Source organism: Babylonia areolata, chromosome 1 (assembly GCF_041734735.1).
Source record: "Babylonia areolata isolate BAREFJ2019XMU chromosome 1, ASM4173473v1, whole genome shotgun sequence".
Classification (NCBI taxonomy): Eukaryota; Metazoa; Mollusca; class Gastropoda; order Neogastropoda; family Buccinidae; genus Babylonia; species Babylonia areolata.
In genome coordinates this window covers 86,756,532-86,781,231 of record NC_134876.1, presented here as the reverse complement: position 1 = coordinate 86,781,231, position 24,700 = coordinate 86,756,532, and the positions used below count along the sequence as shown (strand labels likewise).

Genomic DNA, 24,700 nt, shown 5'->3' with positions numbered 1-24,700 from the left:
ATGGAAGTTTTATTTATTTTGCAAACGTTTTGGTGCAGATAGTAAAAAAGGGAAATTACTCTGTAATTAATGCTAGGGGACTTAATTTACTTTAAACTGATCTTTCTCATCTTAAACATTACATTTTGAAATTATACTCAATACATAAAAAGCTTGGATTTTTTTTTTTTAAGTGTATCACAAGTGAGTCTTGAAGGCCTTGCCTCTCTTGTTTCTCTGATTTCACTGGGCACATATCACTCATGCAATCACAAAAGTCTTTGGTGTCTTTTTGTTCCGTTTTAATTGTGTTTGTACACTAAATGGTAACAATCTGTCATAAAAGCCAAAAGTGTGCGTACTTTTTTTTCTTTTTTTTTTGGGAGGGGGGGGAGAGAGGCACCGTCATATCAACAAAGTAAGTGAACAAAAACAAATAACAATACTAAAACATACCCCCAAAAATTCATGTACACTCACACGAACAATATTTTGCAAGGTATCGAACAATATAACATTTCTGGACAACCATAATCTTGTTTCCTTTTACACTGTGGACTATTGTGGTTACTGGGAATAAATGTCTCAGCACAGATTTACAAAACATACTGAGCTGGATCATATCGAATTTGTTTCTGATAATAAACAGAGATAGTTTGTCTCATCACAACATTACAAAACATGGTAGACCGGGTAATACCGAATTTGTTTCCAATAATCAATACTGTTTATCTCTATATGAAATTACAAAACACTGTTGACGGATAATACCGAATATGTTTCTAATGGTCAATATACACTGTCTCATCATAATATTATTATAAATCATGATGGACTGGATAACAGCGAATTCGTTCTTATAATCAACAATGATTGTCGACTCGTGAAACGTGCTTGTTGTTGAAAGGTCTATGTCTGTTCCCATTGTTGAATAATGTCATGTAAAAAAAAAAAAAAAAAAAAAAAAAAAAACTGTGGTAGCAATGCCCGTTTATATACAGTCTTGGCAACAGACAGTACACGTTTGACCTGTAAATTGAAGCTTAATTCATGGAAGTAAAAGTAAATACAGTGTGTGAGCACTTTCCGTGATTGGCAAACTAAAGCTGTGTTGAAACTCATTATTACTTTTGTCACAGTTTGATTGTTCATTCAATTCGTCTAATACCACAGTGCATTTTCTTCCATCCTACAACCTTGTTAATTCCACCTACGCGACTACTGGAATCGTCGTTGTTTTTTGGTTTGGTTTTTTTTTCTTTTCTTTTTTCTTTTCTTAAACCGAGTGTCATTTGTTCACCATAATCATAACGTAATGCACCCATATATTACAAATTATTCGAAATAAGTGTGACATATCACAACGTAATATGTCTAAAAAACAAAACAAAACAAAAACAAAATCACACAGACACATTTTGACCAAATACAGTGAAATATAATAAAGTGTCAGTTCAATGTTTATTCATGGATATATACATATATGTATGTAAAAGCAAGATTACACTCTTTATATATAAGAAGAAAATAGTAGAAAATACCACACTGACTAACAAAAATATAAATTAAAAGAAAACGACTAGCCTAAATCACATGTGCAGTAAATTAACATGAACAAAGTAACAGCTTTGTGTGAGAAACAAACCACTTCTTTGGCAAATCTGGGTGTGTTCGCAATAACAATGGTTAGAATTAAAGATAGGTTTCGCCTGAAAATGCGAAACAATACCCTGTTGAATTCTGTTTTATTTGTATGAACATTTCATAAACAAGTAAAGGACATTCACATTACCATGTCATAATAAGCACAAATTTCCTCGTGTTTCTTTTGGCTCTGGGGACAAAAATATTGAGATGGGAACATTCAGAATTATACCTGTGAGGTGATTATTTTCCTCAGAGATGTTTTCGAAAGTTGTCGTAATATGTTCTCAGATTTACACATAAGTAATGTTATGAAGAGCGATAATGTAACTAAACCTCTCTCTCTCTTTCTCTCTCTCTCTCTCTCCACTAAAGACCACTGTGTGAAAAAAGTTTTAAAACACATTCTAGATATACTTTGTTGCAATATCCATCACAAATTTTCCCCTTAAAAGTGAAACTACACTTTAGATACATTATGACCCAGCTTTAAAAAAAAAAAAAAATTATTTATTTATTTATCTATTTATTTATTTATTTTATTTTCATTATTATTTTTTTCTAATATTATTATTTATTTATTTATTTTATTTTATTTTATTTTTTCTCAAGGCCTGACAAAGCGCGTTGGGTTACACTGCTGGTCAGGCATCTGCTTGGCAGATGTGGTGTAGCGTATATGGATTTGTCCAAACGCAGTGACTTGAGCTACTGAAACTGAAACTGAAACTATGTCACAGCCATTTTGTATTTGTTTCAATCATCACAACACGAGGGATAAAAACAGGCCAATTCAGTTATTGTATAAGCACTGAAATACAAGCAATTTAAAACTTACAAAATGATAAACGATCATTGTAAAGCATGAATCTGGGACATCTTTTTTTTTTTTTTTTTTTTTTGATTGCACAATTCATACAGAATGGAAACGGTTCATGATCATCACCACCATTGTTAACAATACCGTGTCTGTGCCATTGCTAACAAAAATAAAAAAATCACATAAAACAGCTTTAAACCATCAATGATGTAAACATTTTCCCACTGCAAGAAGACTGACAGGCCAGATTGTAAATGTTCCATTACCCCCCAACCCTCTCCCACACCCCACAGCCCCCTTTTTTTCACATATGAAAGCTGACCAGATTTGTGTGCACAAACACACAAGTAAGCACACGTGTCTGCGCCAACTGCAACGTACACATGTACACTGTACACTGTGGAGTGATGGCCTAGAGGTAACGCGTCCGTCTAGGAAGCGAGAGAATCTGAGCGCGCTGGTTCGAATCACGGCTCAGCCGCCGATATTTTCTCCCCCTCCACTAGACCTTGAGTGGTGGTCTGGACGCTAGTCATTTGGATGAGACGATAAACCGAGGTCCTGTGTGCAGCATGCACTTAGCGCACGTAAAAGAACCCACGGCAACAAAAGGGTTGTTCCTGGCAAAATTCTGTAGAAAAATCCACTGCGATAGGAAAAACAAATAAAACTGCACGCAGGAAAAAAAAACAAAAAAAAAAAAGAAAAAAAAAAGGGTGGCTAGCGACGCGCTCTCTCTTGGGAGAGCAGCCCGAATTTCACACAGAGAAATCTGTTGTGATAAAAGGAAATACAAATACAAATACAAAAATATGTTCCTTTTTAGCGTTCCTCTTCATGACGTCCCTGTGCATGCACGTGCATTCATAAAATACACCTACACACGCACACAGACACAGACACAGACACACACACGCGCGAACAGAGTACAATACAATCATAATGATCTTATCAATGTCATGTTAAATCAATGTGACTCCGGGCAATATACAATAACAAAATATATAAAAATCATGGTTTTACGCAAAACACGTACATTTGTGTAAACACTTCAACAGAAGAATCGATTTCATTGTCTCTAAGTTAATCATGAAAAAAGAGCAACTGCAGCCATATCAATCAATCAATCAATCAACAAAGACAAAAAGCAACATACATCCCCGAAATTGCACACACACACAAATTTAATGAAGAAAGAAGCAATCAGGATTTTTCTCAACAAACATACCAGATATCAAGAGACAGTTTGTGGCTAAAGTGCCTTTGTCTTTGTACTTCCGGAGAGAGTGTATTCATCCGGTAAAACAGAGACGACAAGGCTTATCCGATCAAAGCTCCTCAATGGTGATGTTCGTTCGTTTATAAGTGTGTATGCTGAATCTGTGGCATGGTAGCAAAGAGCGTGACACATAGGCACACGCAGAGAGACACACACATAGAGACACAGAGAGAAGACACACACACACACACACACACACACACACACACACACATACACACACACACACACACACACACAGAGGCATGGTCCACAGATTTACATACTTGTTTGTTGCTGTTTTGCGTGTCCGCATTCATACAAGTGAATTCAAACTATCGAATGCAGCTGATGATATACTTTTTTTCATGTCATATCAATGTAATTCAACATATACCTCTAAAAGGTATGTTTACACGAACACCACATGAGGGACACATGGTTTATCATACTGAATAAAAAACCCATGTCTGTGGTCGTGTCTATGTCATTGCAAGTCCATGATTCTTCACAGTTACACGATTCAAAATACAACGAAAATCTTATCAGGCATGACACCACGTTCTTTGGCAGGGATAGTGCTCGCGAGCTGCTCAAACTATGAACAACACTTTACATTCAGAAATACAAGGTAATTTCCTATTTTAGCAACCGAAATTTTTACACCAATTTTCGTGCATAAAAAGAAGCAGTTTCACTATTAGCAGATGTTGTGACCCGTTTCCAAGGGGTTTTCGAGTCAATATTTCGAGGTTTATTGTTGTACAAATTCTAATACAGATTCAGTCGCTTCACTAGAGTGCAGCCATCTCGCCAGGTCTGGAATATTGTCTGTGGTGCATCGTTCATTTAGTCTATGTCAATCAGAGAGAGACTCTTGTCGTTTTGGACCCACCAAACCATGCAATAATTTTTTGGGTTTGTTTGTTTTTAGTGGTGGCTTGAGTCGATGAGTGTGGATTTGTGTTCATGATTTGGATAAGTTTAATGAATAGAATAATAATAATAATAATAATAATAATAATAATAATATAATGATAATATTCACATAGCGCTGAATCTCGTGCAGAGACAAATCAAAGCGTTTTCGCACCAGTCATTCACAGGCATGCATAACTCCAAAAACTGGAGAAACTAGAGGCAAGGAAGAGGCAGGGAAGGGAGGCTGTCTTGGGGAAGAGGTGGGTTTTTAGGCCAGACTTGAAAGTGCTGAGTGCGGAGACCTGACGAAGCCAGAGAGGAAGTTCATTTCAGTTGCAAGATCCAAAGACAGAGAAAGAACGGCGGCCAACAGTGGAGTGTTTGAATCTGGGTATGCGTAAACAGAGTGGATCCGAAGCCGATCACAGAGTTTGTGTCATTTTTAAGCTGAATTCTTGAATAGAAGGGTGGATTACATACATATATCATACGCATATCATTTACCAAATGCCTGTATTGCAAAAGATGCACAAACATTTTCATTCAATCACAACCCTGAACTTTGGAAACTGAAATAGGAAATTACCGAAATAAACCAAGGCAGTAAATCCCACAGGCCTGTCTGGACTGACCGACTCACTCACTCATTCCAGACCTCATCCAGGCAGAAGGCGTGGCGCTGCCCGCTCATCGCGCGGTGAGCTCTATCAGAATGCCTTTGTGAGGTCGAAGGATCAGCTCACCCACGGGAAGCAGTTCATCCCGCTTCTGACAGGCTTTGACCCGGAAGTGGCGAAAGATGGCAGACAGCACTGACTTCTCTTCCAAAAGAGCGAACTTCTGACCTGTTGGGTACGAAGCAGAGAGGTTTGTTGTTTTTTGACTCACTTGTGTAAACAAAGTGAGTCTATGTTTTAACCCGGTGTTCGGTTGTGTGTGTGTGTGTGTGTGTGTGTGTGTCTCTGTGTCCGTGGTAAACTTTAACATTGACATTTTCTCTGCAAATACTTTGTCAGTTGACACCAAATTTGGCATAAAAATAGGAAAAATTCAGTTCTTTCCAGTCATCTTGTTTAAAACAATATTGCACATCTGGGATGGGCACAAAAAAATAAAAAAGAAGCCTAATTATATGCAAACTGCATTTACTGTTATATTTATATTTTTTTATATTCTCTAAACTTGGCACTTTGACCTCTTATTCTGACACAACAACAAGAGGAGTCATTATTATCATTTTTTGTTCAAACAGGAACTTCTTTTGCTAAGCATGGAATTTTTATTTATTTTGCAAACGTTTTGGTGCAGATAGTAAAAAAGGGAAATTACTCTGTAATTAATGCTAGGGGACTTAATTTATCACAAGTGAGTCTTGAAGGCCTTGCCTCTCTTGTTTTTATGTGTACTCAGGTTTCTTTGTTTTACTATTTTTTGTTTTAATGATTTTCATTAATATTGATTCTGACTGCTTTTCAGTGTGTTTCGTTCATAGTATCTTATAGGAATGTTACAAGGGAAGACATGCGAAAGGAAAGAGGCATGATATTATTATTATTATTATTATTATTATTAGGAAGGAAGGTGACAGAATGGTTAAGACGCTCAGCTGCCAATATACAGAGACCGTGTGAGAGTGGGTTCGAATCCCACTCTTGCCCTTCCTCCCAAGATTGACTGGAAAATCAAACTGTCTCGTCATTCGGATGAGACGTAAACCGAGGTCCCCATGTGCAGCAAGCACTCGGCGCACTGAAGAAGAAAAAACCCATGGCAACGAGAGTTGTCCTCGGGCAAAACTTTGTAGAAGAAATCCACTCTTGATTGGTACACAAATATACCAAGCATGCACTCAAGGCCTGACTAAGCCCGCTGCGTTACACTGCTGGTCAGGCATCTGCCTAGCAGTTGTGGTGTAGCGTATATGGATTTGACCGAACGCAGTGACGCCTCCTTGAGAGACTGAAACTGAAACTGAAAACCATTACCATTATTATCATTAGTATGGTAGTAGCAGTAGTAATAGTAGTAGTAGTATCATTATTGTTTTTTTACTAGCAGATGTTGTGTAGCGTATATGGATTTTGTCCGAACGCAGTGACGCCTCCTTGAAAAACTGAAACTGAAACTCAAAATTATCATCATTATTATTATCATTAGTATAGTAGTAGTATCATTATTGTTTTCACTAGCAGATGTGGTGTAGCGTATATGGATAGGATTTTATCCGAACGCAGCGACGCCTCCTTGAGAGACTGAAACTGAAACTGAAAATTATTATCATTATCATCATTATCATTAGTATAGTAGTAGCAGCAGTAGTGGTGGTAGTAGTAGCAGTATGATTATTGTTTTCACAAGCAGATGTGGTGTAGCGTGTACGGATTTTGTCTGAACGCATTGTCGCCTCCTTGAGAGACTGAAAGTGAAACTGAAAACTATTATCATTATCATCATTATCAATAGTATAGTAGTAGTAGTAGTAGTAGCAGTAGCAGTAGCAGTAGTAGTAGTCGTTATGTCATCATTGGTATCATCATTATTATTACTATCATCACCATAACGAAGTGCTCACCAATACAGTTGCGCAGCCCAGCGGAGAAGGGGATGTAAGCGTAGGGGTGGCGGCGGGAAGAGTTCTCGGGCAGGAAGCGGTCGGGGTCGAAGCGGTCGGGGTCAGGGAAGGAGCGGGGGTCACGGTGAATGCATGAGGTGAAGATCACCGCTGTCACACCCTCTGGCAACGTGTAGGGGCCTGTGGGAGAAAAAACAACAGTGGAAACTGTGACAGTCACTGTTGAACCAATACCCGCCAAGCTCTGAAACAACTTGGCCTTCTTGGGTTTTTTTTTTTTTTTGGCTAACAGGTCTATAAACTCAAGCCACCTTACGATATTCGTGTGAGTATTTTCACAACATGGCCTATCGCGTGTACGTGATGGAAATTCCTGATGAACTGTGACATCGATTTTTGAATTAAAACAATAAATAAATAAATTGTTATGTGTTACCAGTTTGGAATTGTTACCTTTCCTATGTTTTCATGACAAATGCCTAATTGTACGTTATGGAATGGAAGATGTTTATTATTTTCTTCAAGACTGAATTGAATGGTGTCCTTTTCTTGTCTTCTAACACAACAATGTCCTCTTCTTTCCAAAGTTTCAACCTTTTCCCATCCCTCTTCTACGTATCTAGGATACGAAAAGTGCCCTGGCAAATGTGATAGAATGGAACTGCATCATATTCTATACTTTATTTAACACATTTCCTGTTATATGTGAGAGAATGAATCTGTGTCATCTTCTACGTTTACACACCAAAATTCAGGTAATGATCATAGTAAGATATCGGATGGAACTGGTCCAAGTTTTCAACAACAACAAAAAGTCTGCCAAATGCAATGGATAAAGTGACATGAGATAAAGTTCTTCTTTCATTTTCATGAATGATGCGGACTGAATACAATTGTGCAAGCGTCATGCTTTGTGTGTGTGTGTGTGTGTGTGATAACATCCAGCTTTTGCCTTCAGTTGGGTCTTCATTATAATTATACCTGAAACAAAACTAGCAGATTCATATAAACCCACTTTCCAGACATTTCGAAAAAAAAATCTGATATGAAACGATTCAAGCATGAGACAAACAGAATAAACATCATGGGGTCATACAGTAGTTCACTGCCAGATGCCAAAGTGTTCACAAGGTCAATGCTGGTCATATGTTCTCTGAACACACACACACACACACACACACACACACACACAACGGTTGCTTGTTCATGACCACAGACTTGTACAAGTCCCTGGTTCACAACGAGAGCGTCAGACCAGGACAAGGGAAATAACTCACATCCCATCCCTTGCCTGTCTGTCATCGGCACTCGAAAAACCTGTGTCGCTTCCTTGGGGAAAGCAGCAAGAGGAAAAAGAAAGAGAGAGAGAAGGCAGTGGAAGAAGACTGTGAGAAAATGATAATTTTATTGTCAGAAAGATAACGAACATCTTGAAAAGTTCCAGTTATTTAATAATAATAATTTTTTTTTTTAAAAACGAGTTGTGGATTTTGTGTTGCGATTCACTCAAACAGCAGTAACAACTCGAGGAACATTTCTTTCAGAAATTGCATCTTTTTGTTATTGTTGTTGTTGTTGTTGTTGTTGTTTTCGGGGGAGATGTATTATGTTGGGCGTTGATCTCCAGTGTTTATTTAAACAAGCCCAAAACATCAATCTTCATTCTGTAATGAAGAAAATGACTGGGTGTGCATGTCAGTTGAAAACTCCCCAGTCACCACTGCCATTATTCATGCATGCATACAAAAATGCATGGCGGAAAAAAAACAACAACTAAAAACAAAAGAACAAACAAAAAGGGAAGTACCAGCAAACTATTGACGATAACATAGCTTAACTTTAGTGTCTCACCAATCTTGGCTTCTTCCGTGGTGGTTCTGCCGAAGTAAGGAACTGAAGGGTACAGCCTCAGCGCTTCCTGGACAGAAAAATGCGTTCAGGTTTAATTTCGTCGATATCTACTGGAGATGGTAATGCTGTATTATATTGTATTGTATGTATTGTGTTGTGTTTTATTGTGTAAGGCAAGTGGAGATATTGTACTGCATTGTAGGAGTTGCATTATATTCTACTATTTTTGTCCCAACAGATTCCTCTGTGAAATTCGGGTGACTCTCCCCGGGGAGGGCAAGTCACGAAAGTGCAGCACCATCTTTGGGGTTTTTTGGGTTTTTTTTCTTTATTTCTGTCTGCGAGTGAATTTGTTTTACTATCAAAGATTTACTTCGGCAATTTGCCCCGGAAAAAAACTTGGTTTCCATGGCCGGTTTCCTTTTCGCACGCCGAAGGACTAGCACCGAGACTATCACTCAAGGTCTTGTGGAGGGGGTGGGGGTCAAAATCTCCTGATCCGTGCAGAACTCTAACCCGTGTACACTCGTTTCATTGTCGGGCGCGTTACCGCTAGGCCACCGCTTCACCTGGATAATGGGGAACCACACCTAGGAAAGTTGGAGGCCTGTCTAACACAACATGGATACCAGCAGAATACATTGAATTATCAAAGTGGGCAGCGAAAATGCCGAAGTTTTATCTTGGGGCGCACGGGATTCGAACTTTCATATGCGCGAGTTCAATGATCAGTTTACTCTGCCCTGCAGGAAACATATTTACACATGCAATGAAAACTTGTCACTAAATGTATACAGTTTTAATGAATGTCGACAGTTGTGTGAATCTATCAGTTATAAAGAATTTCAGAATAAAATGTTTGAACTCAAGGTTTGAACCTGAAAACAAACACATGCATACTCTTGCACACATACACACGCGTCCCTCCCGCACTCCCTCCTCCCCCAAGCCCGCCTAAAACACACCCCCCCCCCCCCACACACACACACACATTCTATATATATATATATATATATATATATATATATATATATTAAAATATATGCGCGCACGCGCGCACACACAACCACACACGCCTACACGCACGATCACACACACAAATAATTATATACACACATACTCTCAGGCACACACCCACACACTCATACATGTATATATTCTCTCTCCATCGCTTTAAGTCATGAGCAAACGAATGTAACTGCCCCCCTCCCCCCGCCCTCTCTTTGATACACTCACTCACCTTTATACAACACTCCAGATATTTCAGCTCCTTAAGGTCGTCCATAGTTGGCATTCTGTCACTGTCTCCTGTGGTAATAAGATCAAAATCCACGTTAGTCCCCTTAAATTACAGTCAGCCAAAATCCTTTTTCCCTCCAATTTTAACTCACTCAGTACGGCCAGTCCTCTCTTCTCCTCTACACAGACCCCTCGGATGTCCAGTGGGTGTCTCAATGATCCAACCTTTAGCTTCCGTCGTCAGAATTGTGGTATTCTTTGTCAACATTCACCTCTTCAGTGTAAGAGCCTTCCGCTTGTAATATTTTGATGGTGGTAATTGGAGAAACGCTGTTAACGTCGTCTCTTTCGCCGTTCGTATGGAGAGAGTTAAAGCGATTCGGCAAAAGTCATAGATGGAATTCTGCACAAAGTTTGAAACTGTCTCCCTCTGTGTCTCTGTATGTCTGTCTGTTTGTGTGTGTCTATCTTACACGTCAGTGTACTGGTGCACTCGTGCGTGAGTGTGATTCTCTTTATCTTACGCGTGCTGGCTTGAGTTACTTTGTGTGTATCTATATGCATGTGTGTATGTGTGTGTGTGTGCTTATGTATGTATGTGCCTGTGTCTCTGTGTGTAAAACAAACGTACATGCGTGGAAGTGGGAAACAGATACCACTGGTATTAAAAATCGTCTGACCGTTGTGCTGTAACACACACACACACACACACACACACACACACACACACACACACACACACACACACACACACACACAATCTATCTATCTATCTATCTATCTATCTATGTCCATCTGTCTGTCTGTCTGTAAGTATGTATGGACACACACACACACACACACACACACACACACACACACACACACACACATTCCCCCCTTCTCTCTCTCTCTCCCTCTCTCTCTTCTCACTTACCAAAGACCCTGTCCAGTTCCTCATGCACCTTATCCTGCACCTTGTCGTCAGAAGCAACGAGGTAGGTGCACCAGTTCATGGCTGCAGCAGTGGTGTCGTGGCCCTGCCAGTCACACAAAGGTGTAGCTACATGCACGGTTACTTCGGGGACAGTGAGGGAGTAAGCGCTGGGGAGCTTGAGGAGGGGGGGGGGCTACTGGGGGCGGTAGGGTGCTCATTCATTCGCCACGTTCACACTCTCACACACGCATACAAGCACAGAGGAGATCGAAATCGGCTCAAACAATCAAATAATATGGAACTGAGAATATAAAAAAAAAACCTAAATAATTTGTATTTGTATTTCTTTTTATCACAACAGATTTCTCTATGTGAAATTCGGGCTGCTCTCCCCATAATAATAATAATGCTAATAATAATGATAATAATGATAACAATAATAATGATAATAATAATAATAATAATAAAATAAGTCAATGAACGTCAGGGCAAATGCTTTATAGACCCTTTCATAACCATTCATTTCAGAGTTATAATTATGTGCGCGTGAAATCAGTTCGATTTGTTTGTGTCAAAGATTTTGTACTACATTATAAATACATTCGTTATTATCTTCTTCTTTTCTTCCATCCTCCTCCTCCTCAATACAAGTCATCATCATCATCATCAGTAGTCGTAGCAGCAGCAGTAGAGTAGTAGTAATAGCAGCCAGGATGCCAACCAGGGACAGGGCACGACCGTTGCTGTTATCATATTATCATTATATCATTAGGCCCAACACTCAGCTTATATCATAGATTGACATAAGTTTACAGTTGGACCAACAGCGAACTGAGAGCTGCATTATCAATGGTCTCTTCATTGCAATGGGAAATCATTTACAGCTTAGTCTTTTGTAAAGGACTATGACTCAAACTAGGAGGCAAAACTGCACTGGCTCTAAGTGCTGCAGCCTTGGGGGCTAGTTGGCCTTTGGGAACCACCCCAAAGCCGACTGTCCTAAAAAAAACCCTCTTGGCCGAGAGAGTGGGGATGTAACTTGAGCACGACACTCTCACTAGAATCAAATTCCAATCCAGATGATCGGGACAGCAGTTGCCTCCTCTGCTGTTCTGATGGTCATAGGCGAACACAACTGACTGTCATACATTATCATCAACATCATTATCACCCTCACCTGGAACATGAAGGTGTCCACAGGGACAGGGCACGGCCGTTGATGCCATACTATTATGTCATCATGATAACCATCATCACCATCATTATTCTCATCATCATCATCATCATCGTCATCATCATCCTTACCTCGAATATGAAGGTGTCCAACTCTTCGGCCAGGGACATGGCAGGGCGTTGTTGTTATCATCATCATCATCATCATCATCATCATCATCACCATCATCATCGTCATAGTCATCATCATCACCCCTACTTCGAACATGAAGATGTCCAAGTCTTCCTGAATGTCGGCCAGAGAGAGGGCACGGCCGTTGTCGTTATCATTATTATCATATCATCATGACAATCATCATCATCACCATCATTATTATTATCTTCATTATCATCATCACCCCTACATCGAACATGAAGGTATCCACCTCTTCCTGGATTGGATGTCAGCCAGGGACAAGGCACGGCCGGCGTTACCATAATCATCATCATCATCATCATCACCATCATCATTCTTATCATCATCATCGTCGTCATTATCACCCCAACCTCGAACATGAAGGTGTCGACCTCTCCCTGAATGTCGGCCAGGGACAGGGCACGGCCGACGTCATCACCATCAATCTCATCATCATCATCACCACCATCATTCTTATCATCGTCATTATCATCGTCATCATAATCGTCATCGTCATCATCATCATCATCATCACCCCTACCTTGAACATGAAGGTGTCGACCTCTTCCTGGATGTCGGCCAGGGACAGGGCACGGCCGACATCATCACCATCATTCTCATCATCATCATCATCACCATCACCATCATTCTTATCATCGTCATTATCATCGTCGTCATAACCGTCATCATCATCATCACCACCCCTACCTTGAACATGAAGGTGTCGACATCTTCCTGGATGTCGGCCAGGGACAGGGCACGGCCGGCGTTACCACCATCATTCTTATTATTATCTTCACCATCATTCTTATCATTATCATCATCATCACCGTCGTCATAATCGTCATCGTCGTCATCATCATCATCATCATCATCACCCCAACTTCGAACATGAAGATGTCCAAGTCTTCCTGAATGTCGGCCAGAGAGAGGGCACGGCCGTTGTCGTTATCATTATTATAATATCATCATGACAATCATCATCATCACCATCATTATTATTATCTTCATTATTATAGTCATTATCATCATCACCCCTACATCGAACATGAAGGTATCCACTTCTTCCTGGATTGGATGTCAGCCAGGGACAAGGCACGGCCGGCGTTACCATAATCATCATCATCATCATCACCATCATCATCATCATCATCGTCATTATCACCCCAACCTCGAACATGAAGGTGTCGACCTCTTCCTGGATGTCGGCCAGGGACAGGGCACGGCCGTTGTCATCACCATCATTCTTATTATTATCATCATCACCATCACCATCACCATCATTCTTACCATCATCTTCACCATCAACACCATCAATCATCATCATCATGATAGTCATCATCGTCATTATTACCCTTACCTCGAACATGACGGTGTCGACCTCTTCCTGGATGTCGGCCAGGGACAGGGCACGGCCGGCGTTACTTCTTATTATTATCTTCACCATCATTCTTATCATTATCATCATCATCATCATCATCGTCGTCATAATCGTCGTCGTCGTCATCATCATCATCACCCCTACCTCGAACATGAAGGTGTCGACCTCTTCCTGGATGTCGCCCAGGGACAGGGCACGGCCGTTGTCGGACATGTAGAGCAGCATGTCCAGGAAGGCCAGGCGAACCTTGCGGGACACCCCCTCCACTTCCCTCTCCTCCCCCTTCTTCTCTCCCTTACTACCCTCCACAGAATTTGCGCGCTTGTCATCATCACCACCGTTGACAGCTGTTGCGTCACTCAGCATGGCTGCCGCGCGTTTGGAGTTGAAGTTGTTCATGCGTTCCTTGATTACCTAGTCAACATAAGTATAAACATAATAGGTATTTTATTTGCCGAAGAAAAAGAGCACCATTATAACTACTTGAGGTGACGGGCGCAATAGCCGAGTGGTTAAAGCGTTGGACTTTCAATCGGAGGGTCCGGGTCCGAATCACGGTGACGGCGCCTGGTGGGTAAAGGGTGGAGATTTTTACGATCTCCCAGGTCAACATATGTGCAGACCTGCTAGTGCCTGAACCCCCCTCGTGTGTATACCCAAGCAGAAGATCAAATACGCACGTTAAAGATCCTGTAATCCATGTCAGCGTTCGGTGGGTTATGGAAACAAGAACATACCCCATCAAGCACACCCCCGAAAGCGGAGTATGGCTGCCTACATGGTGGGGTAAAAACGGTCATACACGTAAAAGCCCACTGGTGTGCATACCAGTGAACGTGGGAGTTGCAGCCCACGAACGCAGAAGAAGAAGAAGAAGAATATAACTACTTGAGGGAGGGGGTGGGGGTGGAGGGGGGGGACTGTCAAGTTAGCCTTGAACAGAAAAAGATAATTGAATGAACGGTATTAAGTAAATAAATGGGTGAAGTTTGCCTTGCTGAACTTGCTCAGGGCGCTCCTTGATCACCAGGTGAAACAGATATCTTAACTGCAAATCAGAGAGACCTTTTTTTTTCAATGTCGTGTTAGTATTTGTCAGAAAATGATAAATAAATGAGAGGTTATGAACTTTTTTTTTTCAAATGACTGTCATAATAGAATTTTCAGTTCAGTTACTCAAAAAGGCGTCACTGCGTCCGGGACAAATCCATAATACGCTACACCATATCTGCGACGCAGATGCCTGACCAGCAGCGTAACTCAACGCCCTTCGCCAGGCCTTGAGGAGAAATAAAAACGTTAGTCTTATCAGAATACAATGAATAAAATAATGTAAAAGAATTAAGTGAATAACTGGATGAAGTCGTCCTTTTTCTGGCACAGTATGCATTATAAATTCAAATGTTAATTTAAGATAAATAAATAGACAAATAAACGGATAACAAACAAACAAGCATACAAACTAATTAATTAATCAATTAAAAAGGCCTCTAGAGGCGGAGGAGTGGGGAAATGTATGGTAAGTAATTCGCATACCTTGACGGTGAACTCGTGCAGCGTCTTCAGACAGCGGTCGTGCTCCTTGCCGGGGCCAAACAGGTCGTACATGGCCTTGTTCCAGTACCAGGGGGCGCGCATACGGTGCTCCAGTAGCCCGCACATTCTGTACACCGCCCGCACGTACTCCGAGTCCTTCGTCTGAGCGCTCACGTGCTGGCCCATCGCCGTTTCTGGAGCCAGAAAGATCATGTATGACAGTCATTTTACAACTTTTTTTAATTGTTTTTGTTTTGTGGTTTTGTCATTTCTGCGCTGTCATTGTCGTCGTCTTCGCCGTTTGAAGCGTTCCGAGGGAATTCAGATAGGGGAGGGGTGATGGATGGGGGAGGATGAGATACGCGCGCGCATACCCACTCGTATACGCAATATCATACACACTCGTATACGCAATATCATACACGCTCGTATATGCAATATCATACACACCCCTTCAAGATCATCCACACACAAAAAAATGCATAGATGTAAATATATACACACATAACACTAACACACACAGACACACACACACACATGCGCACAAGCACGCACGCACTGGCACGCAAGCACGCACGCGCACACACACACACACTCGGAGGGAACTCATACACAGAGGAGCACACAAGCACCAGCGCAGTCATACCGCTGATTGCACCAGCCTCAGCCCCTACTTATCCTTTTCCAACCCACCCCCTGGGCATACACCTCACTTCAGGTATCAAGCACACACACACACACACACACACACAAATCCAAAAAGAAGGCCGCGGATAAGTTCAATAGTGAGAGGCACACTTACTCCGCGAAGGCACAAAGGCACACACAAACACGAACAAAACGTTAACCATTATAGATCTAACATCAAAGACTGTGTAAATAGACGTTAACCGAAACTGGCACACACACACACACACACACACACACACACATATTTACTCATTCACTTGCACGAAGTTATCGTATTCACATAAGCAAACCGTTGTGTTTTGTTCTCCGTCCAATTTTCTTTTTCTACTCCTTCTTCTTCTTCCTTTCCTTTTCACCTCTCCTCGTTTAGTGTCACATCATAGAAAAAAGACTTAAAACTATCTTCGCTGGAGTGTGTGTGTGTGTGTGTGTGTGTGTGTGTGTGTGTCTGTGTGTGTTTGTGTGAGTGTTTGTGTGTCTGTTAGAGAGAGAGAGAGAGAGAGAGAGAGAGAGAGACGGAAATGAAGGGTATGCTGGGTGGGGGGAGTGGGGGTGGGGGTGAGGATCTGAATAGGCGAAACAGGAACGGCAGGATTGACGAATGAAACTGGCGGCTCCATCATAAAGAGCTGGGCGAAAGAAATGTGGATGTAGGCGAATGGGACCAACACTAGTCTAGTACCCCGTCCCACCCTCCACACCCTTACCACCCTCGTGCCTCACCACAGATGATGTCCAGGGCGCACAGGGCGATGTCCTGGAAGACGTTGAAGGGCCCGTGCTGCACGTGCCCCTGCAGTTTGCGGACCAGCACCTGGGACTGCTGGTTGAACACCTCCAGGAAGTCGTGCAGGATGCGGAAGTGGAAGGTCGGTGTCAGCATCTTCCGCCTCGACCGCCATTTATCGCCTGTGCTGTAGGTGGAGAAAATAATAACAACAACAACAATATTTTTTTTTTTAAACACTAAAAAAAAAAACCCACTGGTTTAGGTTAAGTTTAGGTTAAGTTACTGTGGTGATCCAGTACTACAGGATTAAGTGAGACTGAGAAACTTCTCGTCCAATACTGTAACCCAATAAGATAATAATGATTTTCCCCTGATGAAGTTTCCATCATGCAGGGAGTGTCCATCAGAGCCGGCACAGATATAATAAAAAAAATCAAAACAACGGGACGTCACAGGACCAGACTATAGAAACCAACCAGAACATGATCAGGTTACATGAACTTTAAAAAAATATATATAAATCTGTCTATTCATTTATCTACTTATTCTTTTTATTCTTCTTTTATTTTTAAATGACGGGCGTGATAGCCGAGTGACTGGAGTACTGGAGTTCTATCCCGTGGACTAAGTTTGAATCTCGGCATTTATATGACCAGGGGTGGAGATTTTCAACTGACCGCCTGTTCTTCAAAACCATACAGGTATCCAAGGCAAATAGGAAACACCACCACCACCACCACCAACAACAACAACAAAAAGCAACAGCTTTCATTTTATCGTCGAACAAGTTGTTACCTCGTCAGGAGTCCTGTGCCCAGCCAGACATGCAGAAAGTCGTATTCCGAGGCCTTGTCTATGTGTTTGGAGCTGTTCAGCAAGAACTGCAAGGATACGTGAGTGTTTGTCAGTGAAACTGTGTGACAAATACGACAACTGTTCCGGGGACAAACCTTAAAAGAAGGCTATTATGATAATATAATTAAATATTACTATTACGGAATAACCTTGGCTTTGGGATTGTTATGGAAAACAACTACAACAGCAAATAAACTATATGCTACAAAATAACTAATTCCAGTATTTCCGGACTACAACAGCAAATAAACTATATGCTACAAAATAACTAATTCCAGTATTTCCGGACTACAACAGCAAATAAACTATATGCTACAAAATAACTAATTCCAGTATTTCCGGACAATCATAAGAGGTGTTGCAAAAGCTCTATCGGCAGCAAAAGCAGGATTTCAGCTGTTATAAAACCTTGCCAATTATACAAGAGAACTATTTCGGGACAGTCTTTAATTTACAAAAACTATGCATGTAGGCAGGAGAACTATTTCGTGAAAATCTTTAGGGCTATTGCAAAACACACGATCTAGCGTACGTGGGTACGCCCAAATATTTCGACTTCGAGACGGTCTCAGTAGAGGTTGACAAAAAATTATGCAGTGCATTATTAACATTTCTTCAATTAACTCAGTTTCTTTTCGAGAAAGGTATCACCAAACTTTTAACAAATAACTTAACGGTGAGCGTAATCTGCTTGTCTTTACAAACAACACGGTTTCCATAACTATTTTAACGACTCGCAATACAGGCTTTGTAATATTCTCAAATCCAACAGTTCTTCCGCGCAAGAGTCAAGTATGGTTACCAGCAAGCATGTAGCCTATAGCTGTTTCCCGAGTCGCCATGTCAAGAGCTCGTCAGTCTGTGCTTAACACCTTGACTGCTGAACTTTGGCGAAATGAAATGAGATTTGTGTAGCATGAATCTGAAGTGTTATAGGTGAAAAATGTATATTTCTAAGTAGTGTAACTGAATTTGCTGAACAAAAGTAAAGCAATCCTAACTTGAAGTGGGGAAAGGAAGTACTAATCGATCAGCCTTATCTCACTGAGGTGACAGCCTTTCACTGACGAGCATACTCGTCAGCAGCAGTCAAAGGAAGAATAATCTGATCAACCCATACCTCAGCTTTCTCAGCCGTTGCGACTCCCACCACGGGTTTAGTCATCAGCCAGAGCTTAAAGATCCCTTCCTGCTGATAGGTACGCCCCCACTCCATCACCCGCTTGTACCATTCTGCCAACAAATGATATGTCAAATAATGAATGACTGCGCCTATGATGGCTTGCCACTCACTGGAGGGAGCGAGGGACAGAGAGAAGGATGAGAGGGGGATGCCGTGGGGGGGAGGAGAGTAGCGGGGGAAAGGTGGTCGGGACAGGAAGAGATGAGTCTCAGCGTCAAGGCGACAAAGCGTGCGTCCTGATCCATATATATACGCAAACCATAATTTCCCTATTTTTGAAGAGAGACAGACAGACAGACAGCCGAGACAGAGAGAGACAGAAGAGATGGATAGCGTAAGATAACGGGGGGAGGGGGGGAGGAAGGGGCCGGGGGGGGGGATCAGTGGATGGAATGGAAAGGGATTGGGTGGGCGGTGGGGGTGATAAAAAACAAACAAACAAAAAAGCAACAAACAAACATGTTTTGAGAGAGGGTACTACACAGACAGAGACAGACAGACAGACAGAGACATACAAAGAGAGAGAGAGAGATGGGGGGGGGGGGGGGACGGAACCAGCGAGAGACAGACACAGATGAGAGAAAGAAAGATATACAGAAAATCAGGCAATCAGACAAAGAGATAAACAGACGTCCGGTAGAAATGCACGACGTTTTGTTGTAGTTGTTGTTGTTACACAAGTGTCAGGAGAGTTCTGTATACATGTGTGTGTGTGTGTGTGTGTGTGTGTGTGTGTGTGTGTGTGTGTGTGTGTGTGTGTGTGTGAGGGGAGGTGGGGGTGCGGGGGGGAGGTGGGGTAGAGGATGAGGTATGTGAGTGTATACATGCCTACACTGTGGGAGCAACAGGATATTGGAACGTATATATATATACATATATATATATCTTTGTATATATGTGTGTGGGGTTGGGGGTGGGAGATATGGGCGTATGTGTGTGTGCTTGTACAAGTAAGTGTTCATCTCTGTGAGTGTGTTTGTGTGTGTGTGTGTGTGTGTGTGTGTGTGTGTGTGTGTGCCGTGGAAGCTGCGATACGTAGACTAGAAATGAGTGTGTGGAGGAGGAGGGTAGAGGAGGTGCAAGGTAATGTGGTGTGTGTGTGTGTGTGTGTGTGTGTGTGTGTGTTGGAGCTCATGTACGTTTATATGTATTTGACTGTGCTTTCATATCTGTGAAACTGCATGTTTGGTGCATATCTGTTATGAATGTGTGGGTGTATGTGTGAATGTGTGTCTTCATGTTTTACATTTATTTGCTTATCTATCACCATTGTTGTCTTATTTATTTATTTATTTTATTATTATCATTTTATTAGTATTAGTATTAGTATTATTACTACCTTTTTCTATATTATAATTATTTATTTATTTATTTATGTAAGCTTATCTATTATTTATTCCCCCGTTTTTTGTTGTTGTTGTTTTGTTGTTTTTGTTTGTTTTTGTTTTTTTTGGGGGGGTTCAAGGCCTGACTAAACGCGTTGGGTTACGCTGCTGGTCAGGCATCTGCTTGGCAGATGCGGTGTAGCGTATATGGTTTTGTCCGAACGCAGTGACGCCTCCTTGAGCTACTGAAACTGAAACTGTTGTTAAACAAGTGCTGGAAGCTCGAAACGATGCCAACAATCGCCGGTCACATTGTCAGGTGGGGCGGGAATTTTCATTCGGAAGTGTTTGAAGATATTTGTCCCATTTTGTGTTGTTCACGGACGGGGAAAACAAACAAAACGAAAACAAAAAAACTTCTACATAACTTGATTCAAATCTCTTTTGTCACTAGAGGAGTAACCGAAGTTTACCGCAACGTATACATGTGTGTCAACATTTGTGGGCATAATTTAAGTGTTCGAGGACGACATTCATCACCTACATTGTGATCTGACATGCACGGAACACACACACACACACACACACACACACACACAGAGAGAGAGAGAGAGAGAGAATATTTACTTAAGGAGATTGAGTGAACGTGTGACCGACATTTATCAGAGCGGGTCTTGCGATACTGATGCCCACAGCCAGTCACAACGCACGCCACGCACAGCAGCCTCTCCTGACAAAACTACAGGTTTGTCCTCACACCGATAACTTAACTGCAGGTCACTCGGGGACAATTCACATAACCTTTTGCCTGTGATTATCAGCATTATCAGTCCTTTTGCACCAACAAAAGCCTCAGTGCGGTCTGGGTCAATAGTCTACCCGCTAGGAAGACTCAAGTGTTACACACTGACGGATTGTGACAGTGTGAGGTGAGGGAAAGAGAGAGAAAGGGAGAGAGACAGACAGGGAGAAGGGGAGATATAGGAAGGGAGGAGTAATATATATATATATATATATATATATATATATATATATATATGTGTGTGTGTGTGTGTGTGTGTGTGTGTACAGAGAGAGAGAGAGAGAGAGAGAGAGAGAGAGAGAGAGAAATTCTAGCAGTTCTAGTCAGTGACCGGTTTAGAATTAATTTCAGCGACGCGTTTTTTGTTTTTTTGTTTGTTTGTTCTTTTGTTGTTGTTTTTGTTTGTTTTTTGTTTTTTGGTTTGTTTGTTTTGTTGTTGTTGTTGTTTTGTTGTTGGTTTTTTTTGTGTGTGTGTTTTTTTTTTTGTTTTTTTTTTTTTTTTGGGGGGGGTTGTTATCAGTTGTTTTACCAGCTTCTGAAAGAAAAACAACAACAAGTAAACTTAAACTGAAAACAAAACAAAACAAAAAAAAACCCAGCCACAGTCTCTTTCTGCACACATAAGGCGAGCATGCAAGTGTGAACATATATTAAGTCTCAGAAGAGAGATGCAGATCAAGAGCGATAATTTACGTGTGTATTTAGGATCGAGAACATTCAGTGGGGAATGAGATTCATGAGAGGACTTGTGTGACTAATTCACTGATTTTGTGCTCTCGCCGGGTGAATCGCGCGTCAGTGTTCAAGACAGACAGTGCAATGCCACCGGAAAAATGGTTGCGTTTTCCTTGAAATACGGGTGTTCTGTGTGTTGTAGAAGTTTCCCCGAAATATGATGGGATGGGCTGAGAATTGATATGAGAGCATCAAGGAAACCTTAAACTGATGCAAATCCTCGTCTGTGCCAATAACTGCACTGACGTACATCTCTCACTCTCTTTTTTCTTATTTACATGTGTGTATGTCTGTGTGTCTCAAAAACAACATATGTAAGTCTGCAAGTGTGCTAACTGAATAATTTATATCCCTATCCCTTCACAACACACACACACACACACACACACACACATACCCGGCGTACACACTGACACACACTGACTGACGCTCACAGACACACCCACACACACACACACACACACACACACACAAACACACGCACTTTCACTTGCACTGAGCACTGTGACACACGGCTTCGCATGCGCGCACGCACGTCACTGAGGATCCGAAGTCTGAGAAATATGGGGAGAGGATTATGAGACAGATAGGCGAAGAGACAGAACGAGACCGAGACCGAGAGAGAGAGAGAGAAGCGAACCTGGTCCACTGATCATCTGGTGGGCATTGCCAAGCACGGGAACAGACGGCGGACCAGGAATCTGGTTGATCAGCCGACGAAGTCTGGCCGTCTGGAGAAACCAAATGCACGCACACACCACGCTTACAACGCCAACCAACACGAGCACTGCAGACATGGTGAAACTGTACAGCAAGTGCGTTCGGAATATTCAAAAGAACACGCGCAAAGAGAGCCGGCCCAAACGTTAGCCCACCCGGCAGGTGTAAATATTTTGTGATATCTGTCGCGACTGAGTCCGTCTCCCTCCTTATATTGCACTTTTACTATTGGTACATTTGCACGGGTACGCCGAGATTAATCCCGTTCACAGCGAACTGATTGGTTGTAATCCCGTCCACAGTGAACTGTAACGCAGGCTCGAGTTCTTTTCGAGGCCGATATATCAAAGTTCTGGTGGCAAGTAATTTGTTATTTTTATTTTTATTTTTCAACACAGCGAAAACCTTTTTGTTCGTTTTCAAACTTTTGTTTTTCGGGGGATAATCAGTCAGACCTTTGTTTTGTTTTGTTTTGTTTTAGTAGATGCAATGCATGTCAGGCGCATGTGAGAGGATTAGATAAAAGCATGATAATATTGAACTATTTGAGTTCCTGCGCATTAACTCAGTGTCGGTGTGAGGCGGTTAAGCGGCCCAGCAGACGACTGGAAATGAAGGGGAGAAATGTTTTCGTGTTCAGAAAAAAAAAAGGCGCTCAAACAGCCGTAAACATGTCATACAAGACTCAAAATTCTGATCCAAATATGCTTTTCTTGACTAGTCTCTCCATGATGGTTGTACCATATGCTACTGCACAGAAAAAATAGTTTTGTTTGCCATTTCTGCAACTGTGGAATTGGCTGGCACACGAGTTGCCCTTTGACCGAGATCTGCGCGAGCGGCGCAAATGACCTTCTTGCCTCCCCACCCAGAAACGTGTCCAAACACTACACACACCACTAGGCTGAATGATACTATTGAGCTGGATGACACACACCAATGATGTCAATGCGTTGCAGAGACCAGTAGATTGGCAACTTCAACCGGGGCTATCGAGTGCTCATGTTTACCCATGCAAGAACTACACCCAGTGCGTTCGTTCATGGGAAAGTACTGGTGTACCGGTAGGCCATTGCAGAATGCCCATTTTGAAGTTCGCTTAACTGTGAGACCGTTTATCGGGTTCGTGTACGGATCAGTTGAAAAAGCTGACAAAACCGTACGTGTGTCCCCAGGCCCTACCCCTTTTCCAAGCAAAACTTTTACAAGCCTCTCTCTAGCAATGTGCTATGGGCAGCTGCAGTGTGACAACTGAGCTGAATGGGAAGGAATTGCAGGCCACCGCCGCGCGCGGCAGCCGGTTCTCCATCTTTCTAGAGGCTGGCAGCGTACATTTTACAGCTGGACAGTATAGTAGAGTGTAGACATTTTCAGCAAAATATTTAATCGTTGTTTGGCAATAAACTGCGACAATAGGTATGGGAATAGTACTATTTGTTGAATTTTTTTTTTAAAGGCAGCAAACAAACGATCTTTTATTTTTGACATTCTCTCTCTGTGCTTTGACCACAACTGATGATAATAATGATGACAATAATGATAACTGCAATATCAATGTTGTTAATTATAACAATTGATGATAGTAATGATAAAAATACTGCTAACGATAATGATAATAACAGTAATTGAAGCAACAAATAGTTGTCTTAGTATCAGGATCAGTAGCTCAAGGAGGCGTCACTGTGTTCCGACAAATCCATATACGCTACACCACATCTGTTAAGCAGATGCCTGATCAGCAGCGTTACCCAATGCGCTTAATCAGGCCTTGAGGAAGAAAAAAGAAGAAGAAAAAGTAAATTAATATTTAAAAGCAATAAATAAATAATTAAATAAAATAATAACAAAATAATAATGAAAATAAAAATAGAAAATAAAAAAGAAATAAAATAATAATGATAGATAAGGATGAAATTAAATAAAACAAATAAATAAACAGATACATGAATAAATAAATAATTCAAAAATAAAACATAAATAAAAAAAAAAAATTTTTTAAATACTTGAGAAAAACAAAACAAGCTTTGTCTTAGATAAAGCCGGTTCATCAGTGTAGCAAATCGTACACTTATGTCGACAAATGTTGCCCATCAATAGAAAGGCAAACAAAGAACTGTGCATGGATGGGTACATGTAAAAGGAAAGAAAATGAAAGACTTTTTTTTAAGTCAGAAAAAAACAGAAAGAAAGAAAAA

At 41.4% G+C, this 24,700-nt stretch overlaps 1 protein-coding gene across 1 annotated transcript; it reads right to left on the bottom strand.

Moving 5' to 3' along the window:
- Positions 1–1,294: 1,294 nt before the first annotated feature.
- On the bottom strand, positions 1,295–22,783 carry LOC143288883 (cytochrome P450 4V2-like). Its single transcript, XM_076597548.1, has 11 exons — positions 22,426–22,783; positions 18,861–18,973; positions 17,681–17,766; positions 16,879–17,069; positions 15,466–15,659; positions 14,074–14,343; positions 11,201–11,303; positions 10,286–10,353; positions 9,046–9,112; positions 7,195–7,374; positions 1,295–5,467 (listed from the first exon to the last, which is right to left on the bottom strand). Exons 1-11 carry the CDS (start codon positions 22,580–22,582, stop codon positions 5,310–5,312), a joined length of 1,587 nt encoding a protein of 528 aa, XP_076453663.1. The 5' UTR covers positions 22,583–22,783; the 3' UTR covers positions 1,295–5,309.
- Positions 22,784–24,700: the final 1,917 nt, after the last annotated feature.